The 23,678-nt window shown below is 57.7% G+C and overlaps 1 protein-coding gene across 1 annotated transcript; it reads left to right on the top strand.

The window, feature by feature from the left end:
* Positions 1 to 1,664: 1,664 nt before the first annotated feature.
* Positions 1,665 to 23,650, top strand: ASIC4 (acid sensing ion channel subunit family member 4). Its single transcript, XM_061147904.1, has 10 exons — positions 1,665 to 2,885; positions 17,852 to 17,996; positions 18,085 to 18,212; positions 18,402 to 18,564; positions 19,077 to 19,133; positions 20,906 to 21,059; positions 22,452 to 22,543; positions 22,619 to 22,698; positions 23,015 to 23,119; positions 23,302 to 23,650. The coding sequence occupies exons 1-10, from the start codon at positions 2,304 to 2,306 to the stop codon at positions 23,413 to 23,415; spliced, it is 1,620 nt and encodes a 539-aa protein (XP_061003887.1). The 5' UTR covers positions 1,665 to 2,303; the 3' UTR covers positions 23,416 to 23,650.
* Positions 23,651 to 23,678: the final 28 nt, after the last annotated feature.

Below are 23,678 nucleotides of genomic sequence, written 5' to 3'. Positions count from 1 at the left end.
GGGAGAGCTTGGGGGTTAGTTCCCCATTTTCTTGGCAGAGCCCCAGACTGAAGTAACCTTAAAAAAGCAATTAAATCACCTTTAAAAAAAAAAAAAACAGTAAAGAAAAATCAATACCAGGAGAAAGGGGGAAGAGAGAGGCTGGGGAAGACAAGGAGGTGGGGGAGGAAGGCTGGAAGGGTCTGGTGGTCTACAGGGAGGGGTGAACATGGCAGAGGCTGCCTGGGCGGAGGCAGCGATGGGGGCTCTCGGTGGTCACTTGGCAACTCTTGAGTGCTAACTCAGCAGCTGCTCTCAGTACCAACCCCTGTCCCCTCTGGGACTTGGCCAGACGAAGCCCCTGGCCCCAGGAGTCTGGACTCCTCAGAGTGAAGGAGCTGGCCCAGCCAAGGGGCCCCTGAAGAAGCTACTTTGATGAGAGGCTGGGGCCAACCCCCGCAGGGTGCTACACAGGGCTGGGGTTGGGGGGGCTCTGTGTGTGTGTGTGTGTGTGTGTGTGTGTGTGTGTGTGTGGGCTCCACGCTTGGGTGACCTGCAGTGGACATGGCCTGACCTGGGCTTGCAGCCAAGGGTGTGCAGAGCCGTTCCCTGCCCCCCTGGGGAGCCACTCCTGGGCCCCTTTCTGGGGCAGGGCAGGCCTGCCGCAGGGGAGGGGTGGCCGCTGGGCAGCGGGTGGACCTCAGGCTCTAATCCCCGGCTGCTGCCGTTTCCCTCAGATCGATTCCCTTCTCACTTTTTTTTTTCAGCTGCTGGTTCCGCGGCTCGGATCGATGGAGCCGCCTTCCCCGCCCCTCTGAGCTTCCTCTCCCTGCTGCTCATTAGCGCCCCGATTAATCAGGCCCCCCCTTTCCTCTAGGGGACAAGTGATTCCTCTCCCATGAGGGCTTCACTCTCGCACAGCTCCCCCCTCCAGGGCACAGGCAGCTCACTGTGACCACTCCACCCTGGGGGTACCCTAGCATCATCCCTTCTGGGCCAGCCACCATGGGCCCCATCCTGCCTCTCCTCCGCAAGGTGCAGCCACCCCAGCGCTCCCCTGCCCCTCTGCCTAGCACCCCCTGTGCCTGCTTCTTTAGGATTGCATTCCCTCTGATTCAAACCCAGCACATCTGGGCTCCCTCCAGAACCCCCATTTGGGCTCTTCCTGACCTCCATGCGATACCCTCTCCCCCACATCATACAGCCTCTGCTCCCTGGCCTGGCCACCCAACACATTCCCCCGCCCCCACCACAGGCCTGGCTCTGGCAAGGGATTTGGGAAATATTTGGGGAGGCAAAGTGGCCACAGATGCTTATGCCGGCCAGGGTGCCCTCTATCACAGACACAGGAGAGACTGAGTTTGGGGATGGAGATGAAGTCGGAGAGAGGGCGGCCAAAATTGGAGAGCAGGCAGGGGCATGGTGGATGTTAAGTCCGGAGCAAAGCTCTAAGGGAGTCAAGTATCTGGATGGAGCCATCATTGACCCCTTGTCTGTCTTGCCTGCCGTTCTCTGCCCTCCCCTCCCCTCCCTCATTCAAACAAGTGGCTTTCCCGAGGAGTTCTCTGGAAGGTGCTGTGAGTGGGGTAGCGAGGTCAGGTGGTGGTTGGGTGCTGCTGTTAGGAGTCAGGGAGGCCAGGAGGTGGGGGATGGAGTTGGCTGACCCTTCTTGGGGTGTGGTCCAGAAAAGTGGCAGAATAAGCTAAGGACTCTGGGTGCATACCTCTTCCCTGGTGGCCTGGGAGTGGGGCCAGGTGGGGACCCCACGCGTGATGAGGGTGTAGCAAGAGTTTGGGGGCCTCCCGACGAGGTCCCAGGCAGGGCCCGGAGATCCCTGTCTGGGGCTGGGGGCTGCCCCCCTCCCCTGGCCTGGCTCCTGCCGCCCGTGCCGCCGGTGAAATGCTGTTGACATGTCCTGAATTATTAAGCACGGGGTGGGCTCCGGAGCACATGCTGAGCGGAGCGGCTGGGGCTGCACGGCGTGGCGGAGCAGCGCTCGCTCCCTCGCTCACTCGCTCGCTCGCAGGGACACACGCAGGGGCTGACAGCTGTGCTGGTGCTGATAAGGGAAGCCACAAGGAGACGATCGAGGAGAGAGACAAGCGGCGGCAGAGGCAGAGGCATCATCAGGGCTGCGGAGCTGCTGGGAGTGGGAGTGACTCCCCCACCTCGGCCCCCACCCTGTCCCCATCCTCTTCCCCGTTTGCCCTGAGTTTAGAAGAGCCGCTGCTGCCAGCGCCGCCACTCCGGAGGGCACCTGGGGCTGCTGGCCAGGGAGGGACAGGGGCAGGAAGGCTCCGGCTGGTCCCAGCAGCTGGGGACAGATGCCGATCGAGATTGTGTGCAAAATCAAATTTGCAGAGGAGGATGCGAAACCCAAGGAGAAGGAGGCAGGGGATGAGCAGAGCCTCTTGGGGGCCGCTCAGGGGGCAGCAGCCCCCCGGGACCTGGCCACCTTCGCCAGCACCAGCACTCTGCATGGGCTGGGCCGGGCCTGTGGCCCAGGCCCCCATGGACTGCGGAGAACCCTCTGGGCACTGGCCCTCCTCACCTCTCTGGCTGCCTTCCTGTACCAGGCGGCCGGCCTGGCCCGAGGCTACCTGACCCGGCCTCACCTGGTGGTGATGGACCCTGCTGCCCCAGCCCCAGCGGCCGGCTTCCCCGCCGTCACCCTCTGCAACATCAACCGCTTCCGGCATTCGGCCCTCAGCGACGCCGACATCTTCCACCTGGCCAACCTGACCGGGCTGCCCCCCAAAGACCGGGATGGGCACCGTGCTGCTGGCTTGCGCTACCCAGAGCCCGACATGGTAGACATCCTCAACCGCACCGGCCACCAGCTCGCCGACATGCTCAAGAGCTGCAACTTCAGCGGGCACCACTGCTCTGCCAGCAACTTCTCCGTGGTGAGTCCTGCCAGGCGGCCCGGCCGGCCTGGGGTGGCTGGAGGCTTGTTGTGGGGGTGCGGGTGGCGCACAGGGCATCCTCGACAGGGCTTCCCCTCCTTCCGCTGCCAGAGGCTGGCCTCATGTCACCCCCCAGCCTGGTGTTTCCCTCGGGGCTCCCTGGCGGGGAGCAGTGGACGCTCCTGGGGGCTTACCCAGCCGCTGTTGCTGCTCCTCCGCCGGCTCTCCTGCTGCCGCAGCGCCAGGGTCTGGGGGGCCAGGGGTCCTGGGATGGGCCTGGGGGGGCCCGGAAGCCAGTCAGTTTGCTGGGAAGGGATGCACCAGGCCATGGCCAGACCAACTGACCCCTGCTTTTCTCTTACTCCCCTTCTCTCCTGTGGCCGCTGGATTTTTCTACCCCCCCACCAAACAAGGGCGTTGGGGAGAGCGTATCTGGGGGCTCCAGCAAGGGAGGGACTCAGGGCTGCGTCTGGGGGAGCCGACCCGGCTGGCAGACTGGATAGAGCCGATCTTTGCAGACACTGGATGCCAGTGTCTCTCGCCGTCTCTGTGTCTCTCACACACACCCCCTTTCACGAACTCCCTCACACATCCCTCTTTCATGCTCCCAGCTTCTCTGGCTGCCCAGGCCCTCCCTCTGTTTCCTGGTTCTTGGTGCTCCCTTGCCTGGCTCTGGCTCTTACACTGAGAATCACTCATTCACTCTTACGAGCGTGGCTCACCCTCACTGCTGCCCCCAGCACACACGTGCGTACAACACACACACAAGTGTACACACACGCACACACACACCTACTGCATGGGGACATAGTTCCTGCACACTTTCTCACACACACTCAGCGTCCCTGTCGCCACACTCATGTGCACACCTGCACACCCACGCACGCATCCAGAGAGCTACTCATCCACGTGCCCACAGCCCAGCCGTTACTCAGCTGCCCAAGACAGGGTCACCCCCTGGATACTGACCCATCTTGTGACCCCAGCTACGTCAGCCCCGGCTCCCTGTCTCACGTATGTGTGAATGCACGCGGACACACACACACTCTCACATGGAGGTGTGGGGCCGCCCTCCCATGCACACCTCCCATAATCCAGGTGTGTGAGGTGTGTGTGTGTGGGTGGGTGTGTCTTGTATGCTGTCTGTCTGTTGATGCTCCATTCACCCACAGTCACAGGCTGTGTCTGTTATTGCCAGGGCTTGAGATGCTGTCCCCGGTCCAGTTTACTCCCGGCATTATGTATGTGTGGAGTGTGGGGAGTGTGTTTTCATTCTTGTGACCGTGCCCAGCACATATGCAAATACATGGCATCAACATGGTGCCCGTCCAGCCCAGGCTTTAAAGCCAGCCCCAAATGGGGTGCTCTTCTTTGTCATGACCCGGGGCTCCCCACCCAGGGTCTCCTTCACTCACTGCCTCAGTAGCGCCAGGAAATATGCTCCAGCCATGTTCCTGCCCCCACCAAGCCTGCAGTCTCGGGGTCCTCCTGCGTGGGGTGGGGGCAGTGGGGTGGAAATGGAGGAAGGGATGAGAAGGAGGACTGTGCTGAGAGAGGAATGGGGGCAGGTGGGCACTGGCCTTGTGGTCCAACCACACACCCCTTCTTCCAGGAAAAATCACTGCTCTCAAAGCGATTGTCCCTAAGGAGTGTGTGAATGTGGCCTCTTGGGTCCCGGGGGCTCCTCCTGCGACATCCCCACCCCTCCGGGTTGGTGGGGGGACAGAGCCCAGTGTCAGCAGGTGTTGTTGGGGCAGAAATCAATGGGGGCTTTGTGTCCCTGAGTGGGAGTTTGTGTCCCAGGCCCCATTGCGGGGGTGGAAGGAAAAGGGGAAGAGTGATGAAACCTCAGTGGGGAGGGAGAGATAGGGGTCAAGGAAGCAAGGTGAGGGAGGCCGGAGGTTCCTGCCTGGCCTCCAGGGAAGGGGGACATGCCTGCAGGACGTGGGAACGGGGAGTCCCGGGATCAAAGCTGGTGAGTCCCTTTGAATGTGGGGATGGCCAGGCACGGCTGAGGGTGGATCTCCCATAGGCCCTTTGCGATGGAGAGAAAAGGACTGAAGACTGTGGTTCTCTGCTCTGGCTGCAGCAGGACAGTGAGGGGCGGAGGAGCAGAGCCCTCACGGGGGGAGAGGAATGTCCCTTGGACCCACCTGTCCCCCCACCCAGCCTAGGCCCCGTACCCTTCTCCCAAACCCCAACCCCCATCTGCCAAGTGGAACTCTTCCCTGGATCTGGCATTCTAGGGCTGAGTCCTTATTGGCCGTTTACCACGGTCTGGCATTATGGTTGGGATGGGAGGATCCACGGCAATGGGGAAACTGGGAGTGTGCTGTGTGGGCAAGACTGGAGAAGGGGTATGGAGAGACAAAGACATCAGGCTCTCTGATGGGGACGTGAGGTCACAGTAGACTCTGTGGTGAGAATATGGAGCCCACGATGGGGATTTGGGATCCATGGAGGGGAGACGGGTACAGGGATCAGTGATGGGAACCTCCAGCCCGTGGGTGCTGAGACACAGTGACAGCGATGGATGGGGTATGGGTAAGGGGCTGGTGTGTGTTTTCTGCTGCTTTCCCCGTTTTCTCCTTCCCACTCCCCACTCTGCTGTGACCTTTCCTCCGAATCCAAGTTAATAAATGTCACATTTTCCAGCCTATTTTTACTCTGGGTAATGCACCCTCCCCCAGTCCCCTCAGCTGCAGCTCTTGCTTCTGTTACCACTGCCATCGCTCTTACCCTTGGCTCCCTAATGTCCCCTCACCGACTTCCAGCCAGTCACTCAATCAACACGGAATTCTGAGCACCTACTATGTGCCAGGCTCCCTGCCAGGTGCTGTGGGGGCAAAGAATGGGGGAGCCCCGGTCCCTAGTCCCTGTCCTCAAGCAGCCTCCAGTCTCGTGGTGGGGCGGGGACGGGAAGACTTCAGAGCTTAACCAACCATGCAAGAGTTAACCAGCCATGCAAGCAGTGTCAGGAGGCGCCAGGATTAATTGCCAAACGAGGTACATGGATAGTGAGAGCCAAGGTTCGGAGAGGCACTCTGCTGAAGAGGGCTGGGAAGGCTTAAAAGGGATGAGGCAGGCTGGGCTAGGTCTGGGGAGGAGGGGAGAGGGTTGAGAGAGAGGAGAGGGCTCCTGGGTGGTGGGGGATGCTCCCACCTCTCCACCCATACGCGCCTCCACTTAGCTCACCCCGTCTCTTCTCTTTTCTGCACCCCCCGCCTCACCCAGTCTCATACCAGCCCACTCCCACCACCACCTCCTCCTTCCATCACCACCTATATACTCTCTCTTCCTCCTCGATTCCTACCACCATCGGCTCCCCCACCCCAGTGTGCCAAGCCCCATCCATACTTTCCCTGGCTGCGGCTTGCTCTGAGCCTGCCCACTTACTAGAAGGCAGAAATCACTCTTTCTCCCTAGGCTTCGTTTCTTCAGCTGTAAAATGCAGCTCTAAAACTCAGCATCTCCTCTCATCTGGGGATTGTATGGTGAAGCAATCAAGATTGTGGGTTCTGGAGCCAGGCTGCCTGGATTCGAACCTTGGCTGTGTGGCCTTGGAGAAGTCAGAAAGCTGCTGTGAGCACACACTGCTGTATTCGTTAAAAACAATAGTAGAACCTAAAAAAAAATTGGGTGGTTGTGATAATCAAAAGAGATGGCTGTAAAGGGCTTAGTCCACTGCCTGGCGCGCACACACACACACACACACGCGTAGTGTGCATTCAGAGTGTCAGCTGTTAGAAACGCCACCACCCCAGCTCCTGGCCCTCCTTAACCTGCCTGTTCCCAGCACCACCTGCTGTTTTCCAACCCGTGTGCTGGCATCTTCGCTGCTCTCCACCACCTAGCCTTGCTCCTCTCCTGACCCTCGAGCCCGCACCCCCCCTCTGTCATAGCATCCCCATGCTCCCCACTCCTCCCCAGGATTCAGGCATGTGTGTGCATGCAAAGGAGTGCACACACTCACAATCTATGCTGAACCAGAGAACACTCTGTGATGATGGAAACATTCTGAATCTGTGCTATCCACAGTGGTCATCACTAGCCACACTGGCCAGGGAGCATCTGCGGTGTGATTAGCATGGAGGACCAACATTCCATTCAAACAGCCGAGCGTGGCCAGTGACTGCAGTATCGGACAGTGGGGCTCCAGGTGGTCGTGGGGATGGGGTTCAAGCTGCCAGGTTGGGGGGGGTAGGCTTTCCAACTGGCGTCAAAGGATATGAAGTGGTGGCGGTGGGCTGTGATCAGAAGTCTGGCCGTCTACTAAGGTTCCAGGTTGAGCCAAGGATGGGGCCTGTGCCTGGGGACATTGAGGTGTCTGCTCACCACGTGAGCAGGTACACCTTACTTCCCAGGTGTAGGATGTGACCTTGGTCTTTTCCATTCTGTTGTGTGGGAAACTGAGGCACGGGGAAGGTGGAGAATCTGTGAGGAGGTAGAGGGAGGCCAGCTCATCTCAGTTTGTCCTTTGGGGTCTGGGCAGCCCCCTGGAGGGGCAGGTGACCGGGGACCTGTGTGCGCTTCCCTGTCTCTATCCCCTCTCAGACTTCCCTCCCCCTCCCAACCCTCCTTCCCCACGCGCTGGTGACTGCCGTGACTATTAATCACTCGCCCTGTTCTCTTCCTCTCTACTAATCAGGCACAATTAGACAAGGCCTCTTCCAGCTGGGCAGTCCCCCTCCCTGCCCTCTTCCCTCCTCTCCCAGCCCCACCCCGGCTGCCATCAGGATGGCTCGGAGGCAGAGGGAGCAGCAAGTCGCCCTAGATCACTCTCTGGCTGCCCCAGCCCCTAGTTGGAGGCTCCTCCACCATCTCCTGCCTTCAACCCAAGCTTCCGCCTGAACCCGCCCCTTCCGCGGTGTGGTCAAGCCAGTACCCCCTTCCCTGGTATGGTCAGGCCAGTACTGACCATCTCCACAACCGCTCTTTGATTGTAGCAGGGGCTCCTCCGCAGACATCCCAGCTCCATACCTTTGCCTGAAGGCTGCCCCTGCTCGCCCCCTTGACGCAGGAGGGGAGAGGCTTCCGGCTGAGCTTGGTCCAGGGCACTCATCTACATATGAACTTGCCTCTGACCCTCACTGCCAGTCCAGCCCTCTGTGCCCTCCAGCCCCACCTTCTCCCGAGGCAAGAACCGGGAGAACATTTAACTCAACATCTAGTTCAGGGTTGGTCCTGCCTTTCACCCAGTAGGGAAGGGTGGGGGGGTGAGAAGGGACGGTCACTTACCCTTGAAGGGAGCAGCAGCTTCTCAGCCTCACCTAACTGTTGCCCTCGGGTCAGGATGCCCGGTGTCGGGAAGGGTGGGGGGGGGGTAGGGTTTTCCCATTTGTTCAGAGAAGCCGAGAGTCTTGATTACTTTAATTAAAAATTTCTTGATTAAAAAAATAATTCCAAGGGCTATCTACAACTTGGACTGCAGAACTCAGTGAGCCTGCCCTCCCCACCGCGGGCCCCATCACTGGCTGCTGCTCCTCTGGCCCACCTGAAGGGGGCGCTCTCAGCCTGGGTACCTCCCATCGGCTAGTGGCGTTGCTGCGGGGGATTTGAGTGGCGTGGCCCAGACACCGCGGGCAGGCACTGTTACTGTTACCCAGGGCTGGTCTGCAAGGGCAAAGGGGAGGGCCGTGCCCCACCCGGCCCCACTCAGCAGCCCGGTGGCCTCTTTATTAATCAGGAATCAGCCCCGAGCTGGGCTCATTATCAGCTCAGCTTCTTGTGGCACTGCCGGAAGATGCTGATTAGCATTTGAAGAAATGGCCCCCGCATTCGTGTCTTCCCTCTGTCTCCCCTACCTGTGCTCCTTCCGGGCCCCCCATCCCTGCCCTTACGTTCCCTCTCCTGGCTGGTGGCAGGGCCGACTCCACCGCCAAGCCCAGGCTAGGGGCAGAAGAGATCAGGAATTGGGGCGGGGCGGGGGGGTGGGGTGGGCTGGGAGGCATGAAGACCTCAAGGAGCACTCCGAGTGCAGAGCTTCAGGGCTACTCAGTTTGGGGCCCTTGAGTCAGTGAGTCCCACGGGAGGAGGAGGGGGAGTGAAGGCGGGTGAAGACTCAGGGTGGTCTCGAGAGATGGATAGCCTCCCTGGAGGAGGGGGGTGAGAGGGCAGCTTCAGGCTGAGTTATCAGTGTTTCCTGCCCTTTCAGGCTCTCCCAGTAATGCTACCTCCTTGGAGCAGTGGGCAGAGAGGGTGGGGACAGTCAGAACCGTGGACGGGAAGCAGGAGAGGTTTTTTCTTTTGGGGCGGGGGGAGTGAGGGGGTAAATCCCGCAGGAGGCTTAGGGTCTTGGAGCCATCCCACATGAATGGGGGTGGGAGGACAGAGACCCCCCCAGGGGTGGAGATCAGAGGCTTCAGAGTGCAGTTTTCCAGAAGAGGGAGGGGTGCCTGCAGTTTTTCCCTGGCTCTCAGCCCCCAGGCCGGGGCTGGCAGCACTGAAAATCCAACCCACCCCCCAAATGGTCACTATGCCCTTGGGACACCCATTTTGAGTCAGAGGGGGAACAGTTCCAGAAAGACAGGCAGAGGCTGCAGCCGCCGAGGCAGCAGCGAGAGAGTTCAGAGAGGAGCCACGGGATGATTAAGGGGAAATGGAGGATTGATTTAGGAGGAAAGATTAAAGGAGCTAAATCCGTGGCGCTTGGCTCAGCGGTGACTAAGCGTGGACAGGATAATAGCTTACAAATGTGTGAAAGGTGTAAATACCAAACGGGGGGAGGGGAGGCGGCTCGGCGGCCAGGGGAGCGGGGCTGGGGGGCTGGGGAGGCCCCCGGAAGGGCAGGGGATCCTCAGGCAATGGCCCGGTAGAGGGCTGGCTCCTCTCCAGTGGGAGTGCAGCGCAAGCAAACAGAGGTGTCGGGGAGCCCGGGTTCCCAGCAGGGGTTCCATTTCGGGGGCACAGCTTCGCCGGCCTGTGCTACCTCCACATCCCACTCTCGCCCCGCTGAGGATCTGAGGCCGCAGGTTCAAATCCCATCGGAGTCCCTCCGCTGCCCTGGGCACCCCGCCTTCCCCTCTGCAGCCCTCCGCTGGGGCCCCCGCCCGTCCCCGGCCGAGGAGGGCGGCGGGAGGCGGGGTCTCCCTCCGCGGTGGAAGCCTTTGGCGCGGCTGTGTGCGGAGGTCACTTTGCCGAGGAGCCGGGAGCCAGGGGAATGCAAATGAGGCAAACCCAGGGAGGAGAGCGGAGGAGCCCGGAGGAGACGGGAGGGAGGGCGCCCGGGCTCCGTGATGGATGCCTACCCCGCGGGAGGGACGAGAGAGGCGGCGAGGAGCGCCAGGCGGTGGGTGCGGCCCTCTGGGTGCGCGTGGGCCCGGCCTGGATGCTCCGGTGCACCCGCGGGGTGGGGGCGATGGCACACCCACCGTTTCACCGCCGCTGCCACCTTCTCGTCCCCAGCTCCTAAACGCCCGCCGGGCTACGGGTGCGATTCACTGTGCTAGCAAACTCTAGTAACTACTAACTTTGCATCGAAGGCTGGAACATCAGGGAGGGACTTCGTTACAAATGTAATATATTCCTGCCTGCAAGACGGGGCCTTCCCTGGTAGCTCAGACGCTTAAAAAAAAAAAAAAAAAAAAAAAAAAAAAATCCACCTGCAATGCGGGAGACCTGGGTTCGATCCCTTGGAGAAGTGAACGGCTAGTGCCCCTTAGGAATCCCTTAAGGGGGTGGGGTGAGGGGGGTATGCTCTCTGGGTCTGACTGTTCTGTGATCAGATGCCCTTCCTGGGTGGGTGAGTGCTCTTGCTCTGGGAAGCGTGACTCTCCAACCCAAGTTGAACTCCTGTTCCACAGTCATAGGACTTGGATCCGTCCCCCTATCACAGCCCACGTCCCAGCTACTAACATTTGCTTGTCCCGGGGATTGTTGGTTTTCTGTGCTTTGTTCTCCACTGTTGTACACCTGGCTCCCAGTGTTTGTGCTCAACAAACACTTTTGGAATGAATAAATGCCTCTGGGGCCAAACAGCCAACTCCTCCAGGGCAGAAGCCAGCGATTTTTTTCTCTGAATTATCCCCAACAGCAAGCACAGTCCCAGGCATGCTGTACAGGCTCAAGGACCAGTGTAGGACAAGTAAGCCTGCTGTGAACGCCCGCCACTTCATGAGCTCCGCCTAGTCCTCGGGGCTGTACCAGGGGTGTGTCAGGACACAGTGGCCTTGAGCCCCGAGTCCCATGCCCCTGACTCCGTCCCCTCCTCTGCTCTCTCACGTGACTCTGGCCTGCTCCTTACCCTCTCTGGTCTTCCATTGTCTTGCCTGCAAAAAGGAGATGTTAAGACATCTCCAGTAGAGGGTTTTTGTGAGAATTAAGGTCCCTGGGTTGGGAAGATCTCCTGGAGGAGGGCCTGGCAACCGACTCCAGTATTCTTGCCTGGAGAATCCCATGGACAGAGGAGCCCAGCAGTCCTATAGGCCATCAGTTCAGTTCAGTCGCTCAGTCGTGTCCGACTCTTTGCAACTCCATGGACTGCTATAGTCCATAGGGTCGCACAGAGTCGGACATGACTGAAGTGCCTTAGCATGCATGTACACAAGGAGTTAATTTATATAAAAGGCTTAGGACTGTGCTTGGCACAGAGTAAGCACTGAATAAATGTTAACTGTCGCTATTATTTATGTATTCGATACATTTTCTCTTTTTCATTACACCTCCGACGATGCCTATTATTATTCCCATTTTACAGAAGAAAAATGGAGGGTCAGAGAGGTTAAATGACTGAACCCGAATCTCACAGACAGCGCAGGGCTGCTGGACTGCACCCTCCTCTGGTAGGACAGCCAGATCTCAGAGCCTGGGGGTTTTGCTTTCACAGCATTTCATCCTCGCCCACAACTGCTGAGAGAGCCTTTACTAAGGGGCATTGTGCCCAGTGAGAATGGGCCCTGGAGGGATCCAAGGTCAAATGGCTGCCCCAGTTGGGCTCCCCCACTTTCTTGAGCACTTTGCATGCATCTCTCTGGACTTACCTCTGATCCTCACTGTGAACCTCAGGAGGAGGAATTACCATTACCCCTTTTACAGAAGAGTAATCTGAGGCTCAGAGAGGTTAAATCACCACCCAAAGTTGTTTGTCCAAGGTTGGTGGCAGAGCCAGGATTTGAACCCTATTCTGTTAGACTTTAAAATGTGCACCTATTTTTCCACCTTATGAATCTTAGGTGGATCCTTTCCTAGCACCACATCCGCTGACTGATCTCTGACCTAGTTTGGATCTTATTGATCTCCACAACACCCTTATAACTAATATTGAGGCCTCATGTATGTGATTTTACCTTGCAAATGCCTTTCACCTACTTCATCTCTTTTGAGACTTATAACCAACCTGTGAGATAAGGCAATCAGGAATTCCTATCCCCACTCAACAGATGAAGAAACTGAGGACCAAATAAGTTAGTAAATCACTTTAATAACCAAGTTACACAGCAGTCACTGGTGGAGGGAGGGCTAGGACCAGGGTCTACTGACCTCCAGGGTGGGTAATGAGGGTTAGTGGACAATGCTGGGGCCCAGTGGGGGCTGGGGGCTGCATACTAGTTCTGAATGGGCCCTCTTTTTTCTATATGCCCTTGAGTATGTCCCTTGCCATCTCTAGGCTTTAGATTTGGCCTTTGTACAATGAGGCTTTGGACTGAGTGACCTCCCAGTTCTGACCAGTGCAGATACCCCAGGCATTTTGAGTTGGCACTGTCTTCCCTGGCGAGGACAGAGAAGGCGGAGGCTTTGAACCTGGATGCTTGGGTCACCCCTGAATGAAGCTGGGACTGGAGAGCCATCTGACCTGGGATGCTAGTCACGGTCCACGGCAGATGAAAATATAACCCCTCCACTGGCTACCCAGGGCCCCTGAGCACTGTAGGATTAAGGGGAGTTTGTTCCAGGGGCTGAAGTGAGAGGCATGGGGCTGGACCACATCAGGGGAGGGCTGATGGAATTTGGAGGGATAAAGCTGCCGTGGAAAAGAGGGGTGGGGAGGAGGTGCCAAGGCCTTGGCAGAAGCAGGGTGCCCAGAAGGCACTGGAGATAAAGCCCAGGCCGCAGATTAGTGCTGGGATTAGCCCAGCCTCGGCTGCTCCTGCCTGCTTCTTATCTCCTGGAGGCCCAGAGCCCTCTCCCCTACCGCTCTGAGCCCTGGCCCTGCTAATTGCCTGTTAACCCCGTGGGCTCCAGGACTGCAGGAAGGATGAGGGGGTGGGAAGGGGTAGCGGATACCAGCCAGCCAAGGCAATGGGAGCTGTGGACAGATGGAACTCAAGGGGCTGAGAGAGAAGCCATTGCTCAGAGGAGCACGCTGTGGACAGATCTCTCCCAGTCTCTGGTCATTGGTCACCATCTGGGGCAGACCCGGAGAAGCAGGCAGGGAGAAGGAGGGAGGCGCGCCTGGGCAGGACTCTTGGTCAGGGAGGTGGTTTCAGGCCCAGGGAAAAATCAAGAGGAGGAAGACACTGGATACCTAGTCTAGGGGATAGACAGAAAAGCAAACAGATAGAGATGCAACGGGCAAAAGAACAGAGAGGCTTGGGGATGGGGTGGTGTACCCAGGCCAGTGGGAAAAAGGCCAGGCCAGGGGGATGGACAGGCAGACAGAGGGCATGGAGCAGAGACACAGGCCAGATGAATAATTGATCAAATGCTGAGGACACAGAAAGACCCAAGAGGATGCAGAGAGGCTTGAGAGACAAACTGAGATCAGGGAACAGGGAGGCTGGAGAGGCAGACAGACCCAGGCCAACGCTGAAGGCGAGGAACAGGCAGAGAGCTGTCAGGAAGTAAGCTGGGGGAGGGGTCCAGGGGTCTGCCTGCAGTGTGGACACAGTCCTGTCTAGAAGCTGTCCAGCCCAGGCCCAGAGGGGCTCTGCCCACGTCCAGGAGGGCAGACCTAGGAATGACGGCAGAGAGCAAGGGAGGGCCGAGAAGAGGGAGAACCAGGCGGGAGAAGGAGGTGTTGCTGGGATGGGAACAGGCTGAAGCCTGAGGCTAGTGGTGGCAGATCTGGAAATAGCCCCTCAGTCCATCAGGGCACATCCTGGCCCAGGACATGCCTCTTTCCGTGGCCGGACTCTGAAGCCTCAACTCCTGTGCACACACCCTCCTCTGGGGCCAGTCCTTGGGGAGAGCACAGTGGGCAGCCAGTGGGACCTTGTGGCCAAGCAGCCGTGCCGTCTCCAAGGAAGAGGCTGTGGACTGTGCTGCCACCAGGGTTCTGCCACTTAGGAGCCGGCAGCTCCACCCGCTGCTGCCTGCCTGGCCCAGGGACTGTCTCCAGGGCAACGCTCTGCTCTGCCCAGCAGTGGGGCCTGACCCGGGCGGTGCAGGTGGCCTGGCCCTGCCAGTCTGGCCTGTCCACTCCCTGCAGAGCATTGTCCATCAGACCCAGAGTCCTTCCACCCATCTTCCTTTGTCACCTTCTCTCTGCACAATCTCCTCGAGGGCAGAGGTACCAGGTAGCCACCCCCATCTGAAGCCATTGGAGCCAAAGCCTTCCCAGTTGGCTCTGCCCTGCACAAGGCTAGTCTCAGTATCATGTAGTCTGTGTCTGTGTGTGTGTGGTGGAAGGATCAGGTAGGGAGGCAGCCCTGGCCCCACCCAGGTTCAGATTCAAGAGACACAAGTTCGATCCCTGGGTCAGGAAGATCCCCTGGAGGAGGGCATGGCAACCCACTCCAGTGTTCTTGCCTAAAGGATCCCATGGATAGAGGAGGAGGCTAGCAGGCTACAGTCCATGGGGTTGCAAAGAGTCAGACACAACTGAAGTGACTTAGCAGGCACTGGGGATACCAAGACGGTGAAATGGGGGCTCCCAGCCTCAAGGAGTCCACGGTCCCATGGGAGAGATCATGACAGTGCCCAGGGGTCAGGGTCAGTCACTGCACGCTGGGGGGAACGTGTGAGCAGCTCCCTACCAGGGTCCCCCATGCAGCCTGGTACCTTGTTTAGCTGCCCCCCTGGAGGCCACATTGAAAAATGGCTGCAGCATCAAAAGCTGATTCCAGCATCTGCTTGGCCCAAAATAGGAAGGGGGTGAGTGGTTTGAGAATTGGGGCAAATGCTTACATATTCTACCCCCTCTGCCTTTCCCATACCACTGAGGATCCAGTGATCTTGCCCCCAGCCCTGTTCAAAGCTCTCTTCCCTCTGGGGACATGTGAAAACACAGATCTAGAGTTGGGCTGTCTTGCTGGACTCTGGCCCTTTTGTCTAGGGGCTTTTGACCCATAGTGTGGTCTGCAGACCAGTGGGTTGTTAGAAATGCAGAATCTCAGTCCTGCTCCCTAACTCATGTTTACTGACTCAGAACCTACCTTTTAACAAGACCTCTAGGTGTTCGGTGTGCACATTAGACTTTAAGAAGCACTGATCGTGGAGACCTTGGCAAATCAGCCAACCTTGGGACCTCAGTTTCCTCATCTGTAGGATGTCGGGTGGCTGTGAGATTTGATTGGAATTGGAAAGAGCCTGTGAAGCATTGAGCGCAGTGCCTGGGGCAGAGCGAATGCTCTGGGACTGTCAGCCATGCCCACTCCTGCCCCACTGATGGCCACACTGCAGGGAGCTGGGGCAGGGGTGTGACAGACACGGTCAATGACGATTGGAGCCCAGCAGCTGGCATGGGTGTGAAGGCGGAGGGGAGGGACAGGTGAGGGACTGAACCGAGAGGCCGCAGATATGGAAAAGAGAGTAGGGAAGGTGTAGAGGACTGGAGTGAATGGGAAGGCGGGATGGAAGAAAAGGGGTTGAGTGTTGAGACTCCAGTCTCCTTTTGGCTGGATGGGGCCAGGACAGGGGCTGGGACTTGGGGCAGGGTAGGCTGGGGTTGGGGGAGTTGCCAGCACTGGATGGTGGGAACCCCTGAGTTCTATCTCAGTCAGTTGCACCTCTCCCACTGACTAGTTGTGTGACCTTGGGCAACTCACATCGCCTCTCTGAGCTGCGGCTTCCTCATCTGTAATCATCAGGCTCACTAAACCTACCTGATACCAGGGTGGCCGAGGAGATGCAATGGGGCAGCAGACGTTGCCGTGTTTTGTAAACTGCACAGTGCTTGTTACGTGAGTCCTTTTGTTTTGAGAATCTGAGGCAAGGTGCTTGGGTAATAGAACTGTCTGAGAGGGAAGAATTAGCAGGATCATTATCCTAGTAGAGATGGGAGGGTGAGACAACCCTGCCCCACTATGGGGGCACGCCCGGCCCCCAGTTCCTAGAACTCCTCACTCGCACTGCCCTCCACCCAGCCCTCCCCTTTCCCTGGAGCAAGGCGTTTAGGAATCTTTTCCCTTACACGGCCTCCTCATGCCTCTCCTCCCAGCTTTCACCAGAGTGAAAATGTTCCCGAGGAGAGGGGGGGAGAGAGAGAGAGATTGAGTGCGCTGACCTCCTTACCCCCAGGGAAGGTGCTGCCTGTGATGGGTTTGACCCGGGGGCTAGTCTCTGTGGGGTGAGCCCGGCAGGGGGGAACTTCCATCTGCCTCCCTCCCTCAACCTCCTCCCCACCCCCAGTCGCTTGCAACTAACTCCCAACCGCAGCTCTGTCCCCGCCGGAGCCTCGGCTTCCATCTCCGGGGCGCCGGCGCCATCTGGTGTCCATATGGGAGAACTCTCCGCAGAGGAAACCGGGGATAGGCTTCAGTTCAGCGCGGGTCGTCTTTTCTTAAAGCATCCCTTGTGCCCTGCACTGGGGATGCTCGACTCACTGTCTCTGTGCAGCATGAAGTCGAGTGAGGGATGATGATTGCTACTCAGGGAGACAAACAGATGAGCAAGGTTATCTCAGGTCTTGATGAGTATTTTGAGCAAACCCACAAACACACTGATCAAGGAAGGGTGACACTGTGAACATGGGTGTGACCTATGAGTGTGCATCTGAAGGGACACTTAAGCTCAGGTTTAAAAGATGAGCAGCTGGGCCATGCCAGCTGGGTGGAAGGGAGCATTCCAGGAGAGGGAACTGCATGAACAAAGGCCCTGGGAGAGATGTTGCTCCATAAATTTGAATTTGTCATGAAGATCTGGGGGGTGGAAAAGCAAGAGAGAGGCAAAGGTCACCTCTTGTGGATACTTTCAGGCAAGGAAGGAAGTTGGCTTTATTCTCTGGGGAATGGGAAGCAGTTGTTGGGCTTTAAGATGGTAAGTGACTTGATTGGATCTCCACAATTTAGAATGAGCACTCTGGCTACCGTGTTGTGAATGGCTTGGCAGGAAAAAACTTAAACACGCCGATGCTCAATCATGTCTGACTTGGAAGGGAGAGGCAAAGGCGGATGCAGGGACACTAGTTAGGAGCCTGCTGCCATGGCCAGAGGCAGATGATAATGAAAGTGGGACATGAGACAGAAGGAAACTGGATGGATTCTAAATAGATTTCGGAAGTAGAATTGCCCAAGATGGCTGCTGGATTAGATGCCTGGTCACCCCTGTTCCGTATCTCAGCAACCAACTTACCAGGAGACGGCGATTTCAGGGATTCCAACCCTAGAAACTAGGTTGAGAGCGGGGCACTTTACTCAGAAGAGGAGAAGGAGTCAGGGACAGGATTTGGGAAAACATTAAGAGTTCTGCTACTGATATATGAAGCTGGAAAAGAAAAGTAAAAGTGTTGGTCACTCATTCGTGCAACCCCATGGACTGTAGCCCACCAGGCTCCTCTGTGCATAGGATTTACCAGACAAGAATACTGGAGTGGGTTGCAATTTCCTTCTCCAGGGGATCTTCCTGACCCAGGGCAGATTCTTTACTGGCTGAGCCACCAGGGAAGTCCCATTAAGCTGAAGGTGCCTTTTAATCATTGAAGAGAGGATATCAGTAGAAAAGATGGAACTTGAGGGAGCGGCTGGGCTGTAGGTTGGTTGCTGGGATATAGGATAGGGGTGACCAGGCAGGTCTGGTGGCCCTTACAGACCACCAAAGCTTAAGGGATTGTCTTTCGTCCCACACCCCGCCCCTCCTCTCTCTCACCCCAGGTCTATACTCGCTATGGAAAGTGTTACACCTTCAACGCGGATCCGCAGAGCTCTCTGCCCAGCCGGGCGGGGGGCATGGGCAGCGGCCTGGAAATCATGTTGGACATTCAGCAGGAGGAGTACCTGCCCATCTGGAGAGAGACAAGTACGCAGGCGGGAAAGGGACAGGGACTCCAGCCGGGGTCCTCCGCCTGCAGCGAAGGTTTCCTAAGAACCCCATCTTCATTGTGCAGACGAGACATCATTTGAAGCGGGCATCCGAGTGCAGATCCACAGCCAGGAGGAGCCACCTTACATCCACCAGCTGGGATTCGGCGTGTCCCCAGGCTTCCAGACCTTTGTGTCCTGCCAGGAACAGCGGGTGAGCACGCCCAACTGCGTCCTGGGTTGGCCGTGGAGTGGGGCCTTTGGGCCCGGAGTGGAGGCTCACCGGATCTGCCCTCCAGAAGCTCACATCCCCCCAGCCCTTTCAGAGCCTTTGCTGGGGCTGTGGGTGCTGGGGGCCAGGTGAGACTTCTGTGCGTGACTCCATCGTGCCCTGCCTCTTCAGCTGACTTACCTGCCCCAGCCCTGGGGCAACTGCCGGGCGGAGAGTGGGCTCGGGGAGCCTGAGCTTCAGGGCTACTCAGCCTACAGCGTGTCTGCCTGCCGGCTGCGCTGTGAAAAGGAGGCCGTGCTTCAGCGCTGCCACTGCCGGATGGTGCACATGCCAGGTGGGCACCCCACCCCCACCAGCCCTCCGTGCCACCCTGCCAGGCTCCAGAACCTCTGAGGGCAGAACACTGCTCATGTGCATGGGGGCAGCTGCGTGTGTATGACCACATGTGTGCATGTGTCTACCCACGTGAGGGTACCTGGTATGTGTTTGGGATTTTGTGCATGTTTTCACATACGCATATGTATCTATGCCTGTTACTATGTATTTCTGCATACGTGTACTTGTGTAATCTGTACTTGTGTACTTGGGTTGTGTGCACAAACTTCATCATGTGCATGTAAATGCATGTGCATAGTCGTGTCCATGCAAGCGTGCATGGCTTGCATGCACACATGCACGCACACATCTCCATGCTTCTGTGCACAAACACGTGCACATTCATGCATGCACATATATGTGCAAACACCCACATGTGTGCACATGAACATGTGTGCCCACATTTGGGAATGTGCGGGGTGGAGAGTGGATGGAACCATAGACTCCAGGAATAATCTTCTCTCCTTTCAGGCAATGAGACCATCTGCCCGCCAAATATCTACATCGAGTGTGCCGACCACACACTGGGTCCGTGCTGCCTTCTCGTCCTGCCTCTCCGCCCCACTCCTCTTCATCTCTCTGTCCACCTTTCTCCTCACTGCCTTGGCTCCTCCCCTCCCAGTCTCCTCCTGGGGTTTTTCCTGGGGGCTGAGCCTTATCCCATACCTCCAGGGGTCTGAGGACCTTTGCAGGTGTGGTACTTGGGTAAGTGGAGGCCGCGGGGTGGGAGGTTGCCGAGAACCGGAACTGAGAGTGAGGGGCGGGGCTTCTCATCTTGGTCCAGCATATGAGCTTGCCTCTCCGGGGAAAGGGAAGTGACTTCTCCCTTGGTGTGAGGAAAGGTGCATTGCTGGCTGTCAGTGTGGGTAAGGCAACCCCTTCTGTCCTTAGATCTCACCTGATCCACACTTCATTCATTCATTCATTTATTCATTCTACAGATGTTTACAGCCTGCGCTGGTGCCAGAGGTAAGAATGGGAATGAGAGCCCTGCTCTGGGGTGCTTACTACCCAGCAGGGGTGTGGATGGGCATCACAATGTAGCCTGTTAGTCCTTGGGTAGGGGAACCTCAGCGATTCTGTGGGGCCCCAGCAAAGGCAGGCAGCCCCACCTGGGCAGGCAGGGAGGATTTCCAGAGGAAGTGACATATGAGCTGAGGCTTGAAGGATGTGGAGAAATCACCCCCTCTGGTGAAGAGGGGGACACGTCTAGGTGGTGGGAGCAGCTCTTGCTAAAACTTGTGGCCAGAGAGAGCACAGGTGAGTCTGGGGCCCTGAAAGGTCAGTGTGGCTGGAGGGCAGAGAACAAAGGAGGGCATAGTAAGCGCAGAGGAGGCCCTGGGAAGCCAACAATGGCTTAAGGCCAGGCAAGAATGCCTTCTGCTTTTACAAAGGGGACTCTGATGAGATGTGAGGATGGAAAGGCGAGGAGGAAGAGAGGAGGAAGACTAGACTCAGGGTGATTGATCAGAAGCACACTGAGGAATCCAGATGCTGGCCGCAGGGGCGGGCTTGAGATCCGGGGACAGAGTCACACCTTCTCTGTCCTACAACTTTATCTGTCAAAGGGGTGACTGAAGAGTGTTTCATGAAGAAACAGATATGAATGGGGATAAGGGGACCACAAGGAAGGGTGAGACTCCACAGAACTAGGGCCACCCAGAGAGGCACCTGTGACTGTTCGAGATGGACAGGAGCTGGGAGCTGGGGCCACAAGAGGAGAGATGTAAACTCTACCCCAAACCAGAGGTCAGGGAGTCTGGGTGATGCATTTGGCAGAGATCAGCTTCCTGGGACAGAGCCAGGTGGGGAGAGTGGATCTGAAGGGGTGAACAGGGAAAACCCAGTACACTGAGCACAGGGATCTTGCCCACTGTTCTTCTGTCCGTTCATTCATCTACTCATCCATCCATCCATTCTCCCATAGGCCTATGTAAAAACATGCATTAATTCCATTCATCCCAGCATCCTCTCCAAGCCCCTCGTGTGTCTGTGGCCTCACATGATTGATTAGCTCTGGTAGGTGGGCTGAGCCCTCCCTCTAAGCCACGAGGACCTCTCCACCCCGCAGGGCTGGGCAGCAGAGGGAGAAGGAATGTGCTGGGGGTTCTGCCCCCGCCCACTTTCTTGAATGGTCTGAAACTGGACCAGGAAGCCCGTCTGGTGCCAGAGCTGGTCAGAACCAGCCCTCCGTGTGGGCGTGGCTGCCTTAGGACCACCCCGAGGCTTCCTTCCAACAGCTGGTGGGCCTCTGGGCCGTCCTGCCCTCCCCCACTGCACTCTCTGCCTCTGTGTTGCAGACTCCCTGGGTGGGGGCTCCGGAGGCCCGTGTTTCTGTCCTACTCCCTGCAATCTGACCCGCTACGGGAAAGAGATCTCCATGGTCAGGATCCCCAACAGGGGCTCGGCCCGGTACCTGGCAAGAAAATACAATCGCAACGAGACCTATATACGGTATGTGTGTGTGTGTGTGTAATGGAGACCACCCTCAATAGGTCTAGTATATGATGGAGGCTAGGAATGGACTGCAGCTTTGTTAATAATGAGTGTTCTGCCAGGAATGCCTTTCAGGATCTTGATCTATTTTTTTCTAACTAACCCCTGCCCACCCTCCAAGTCACATCCTTTGTCTTCGCCTCCAGGGAAGCCCTTCTGAGCCCAAATGCCTTTCATCTGAGCTCCCACAGCACGCTGTCCGTATCTCTATCGTTGCATTAACCTGCTGTTTTAGAACCCTCTGTTTGCATGTCTTTCTGCCCCAGCAACCTGGGAACTGTTTGGTGCATGTCCAGTTCTGTGCAGAGGGAGAGGAACTGGATGGGATTGGGGAGGAGCCAGGTGGCCCACAGGTGGCCCCACTGAGCCCTGGATCTGGTATCCTGTAGCCAGTCTACAAATGCTGAGTATCCTCTGAGTGCCAGGCCCAGCGCTGGGCCCTGTGGGGACAGAGATGATTATAACTCATGCCACAGTTTGTGGATAAGGCCTTGTTTGAAAGTGTTTTTAGGCCCCTAGGAGAGACGACTGCGGGTGGGTTAAGGGGAGTGGGGGAGGCATGAGCTGGACCTCTGTGGACCCCTGGTTTGGGTCCATGAGAAGAGGAGGGAGGGGGGAATCCCAGTTAGAGATGTGTGGGATGCTGTGGAGACCAGCCTGGGCGTCAGGAAGGCTGTGTGGTGAGAAGCAGATAAGTGTGCAGTTTGGACAAGAACGTAAGTGCAGCGGATCATGGGCAGTCTTAAAAGTCTGGAAGAGGAATTATGGAGTAGACTGCAGGGTAATGGGGAGCCACTGAAGGTTCTGTGGGGCTTCTCAGGTGGAGCTAGGGGTAAAGAACCTGCTTGCCAATGCAGGAGACACAAGAGACTCAGGTTTGATCCCTGGGTCAGGAAGATCCCCTGGAGGAGGCCACAGCAACCCATTCCAGTATTCTTGCCTGGAGAAACCCTTGGACAGAGGAGCCTGGCAGGCTATAGTCCACAGAGTTGCAAAGAGTCAGAAATGACTGAAGCGAATTAGCATGCACGCACACCCACACACACGAAGGTTCTACAGAGGTACGGGGATGAGGCAAAGTGAATGCTAATTGCTGCTTTAGAGAAGGCCGGAGGGAGGGCAGGCCTGGGAGTTTAGTTTTGTTCTCCCAGGCCTTTTGCTAGCCCCCAGAACACGAAGCTAACAGGAATCTGGGCCTGCTTCTCCTCACAGCCTTTGGGAGCCTGGGGGTGATCACCAGCGTCTCTGTGCAGGGGCCTCAGATCTGGGTCTGCTGGGTCTGGGATGTCCCGCCAGCTGTCTCCTTGAGACGATGGCCCCTCAGGGATACCCTGCTTCCTGTCTCTGCAGAGAGAACTTCCTGGTTCTCGATGTCTTTTTTGAAGCCCTGACCTCTGAGGCCACGGAGCAGCGAGCAGCCTACGGCCTGTCAGCCCTGCTGGGTGAGCCTGGGCTGTGATTGCACGGGGATGGAGCAGCCAGCCTCCTCCCTCTGACCCTGCTCTCGTAATCCCCAGGAGACCTCGGGGGACAGATGGGACTGTTCATCGGGGCCAGCATCCTCACATTGCTGGAGATCCTCGACTACATCTACGAGGCAAGGGACGGGGGCCTGGTGGGTAGGAGGAGGGGCTGGGGGGAAAGCAGAGAGGCCCGGCAGGCTTTCTGGTACACCTGGACTGGCAGGAAGTCAAGCCCAGGGTTCTTTACTAACCCTCCCTCCTCCCTTGACTGGCCAGAAGGTCTGAGCGCAAGGAGGGGCAAAGAGAAGGGGGATGGGGGAGGAGGGCTAGGGTGTCCTGGTGGGGGTTTGCTGCGGCAGTAAGTCCTATGTAGTGGGGCTGGTGAGGCCCGTCCTTCTCCTCTAGCAAGTTTCCTGAGCCCACTGCTGTCCCCCCACCCTGAACCCCAAGGTGTCCTGGGACCGACTGAAGCGGGCGTGGCGTCGTCCCAAGACCCCCCTCCGGACCTCCACCGGGGGCATCTCCACTTTGGGGCTTCAGGAGCTGAAGGAGCAGGTGAGGATGAGTATGCAGCCAGCGCTGTCTCCCAGGACTGAATCCCCCCATAACCTCTGACCTAGCCCTCCAGGGTGAGGTTCCTGAAGCCTCTGCCCCCCACGGACAAGGGAAGTCTGTCTGTGAGAGGCCTGGGGGCTCCACTCCATCTCTCCCTGTCCCCCTCCCTTTTCACCTTGCAGAGTCCCTGCCCAAGCCGGGGCCGGGCTGAAGGCGGGGGTGCCAGCAGCCTGCTCCCCAACCACCACCACCCCCACGGCCCCCCAGGAGGCCTCTTTGAAGACTTCGCTTGCTAGGATGGTGCTGTGTCCAAAAGGACCCAGGAGTCTGGGACTCCTCCTTGGATCCCCCCCTGGACTCCGGCTCCCAGAACAGGAGGCCTGGGGTGGGGGTGGGGGGGCCCAAGGCTGAGGGAGCAAGAGCGGTGCCCACTGGAAGGGTGGGGTCTCTCACTCACCCTGGCGCCAGCTGCTTTGCACAAGGCTTCCTCTTGTGCACACCCTCCACCCCCAGGTTGGTGACCAGGGAGAACTGCAGACCAGGACGTGGGCCCCTGAGG

The sequence above is a fragment of the Dama dama genome, chromosome 8 (assembly GCF_033118175.1).
Source record: "Dama dama isolate Ldn47 chromosome 8, ASM3311817v1, whole genome shotgun sequence".
Lineage (NCBI taxonomy): Eukaryota > Metazoa > Chordata > Mammalia > Artiodactyla > Cervidae > Dama > Dama dama.
This window is presented reverse-complemented; position numbering and strand designations above follow the sequence as displayed.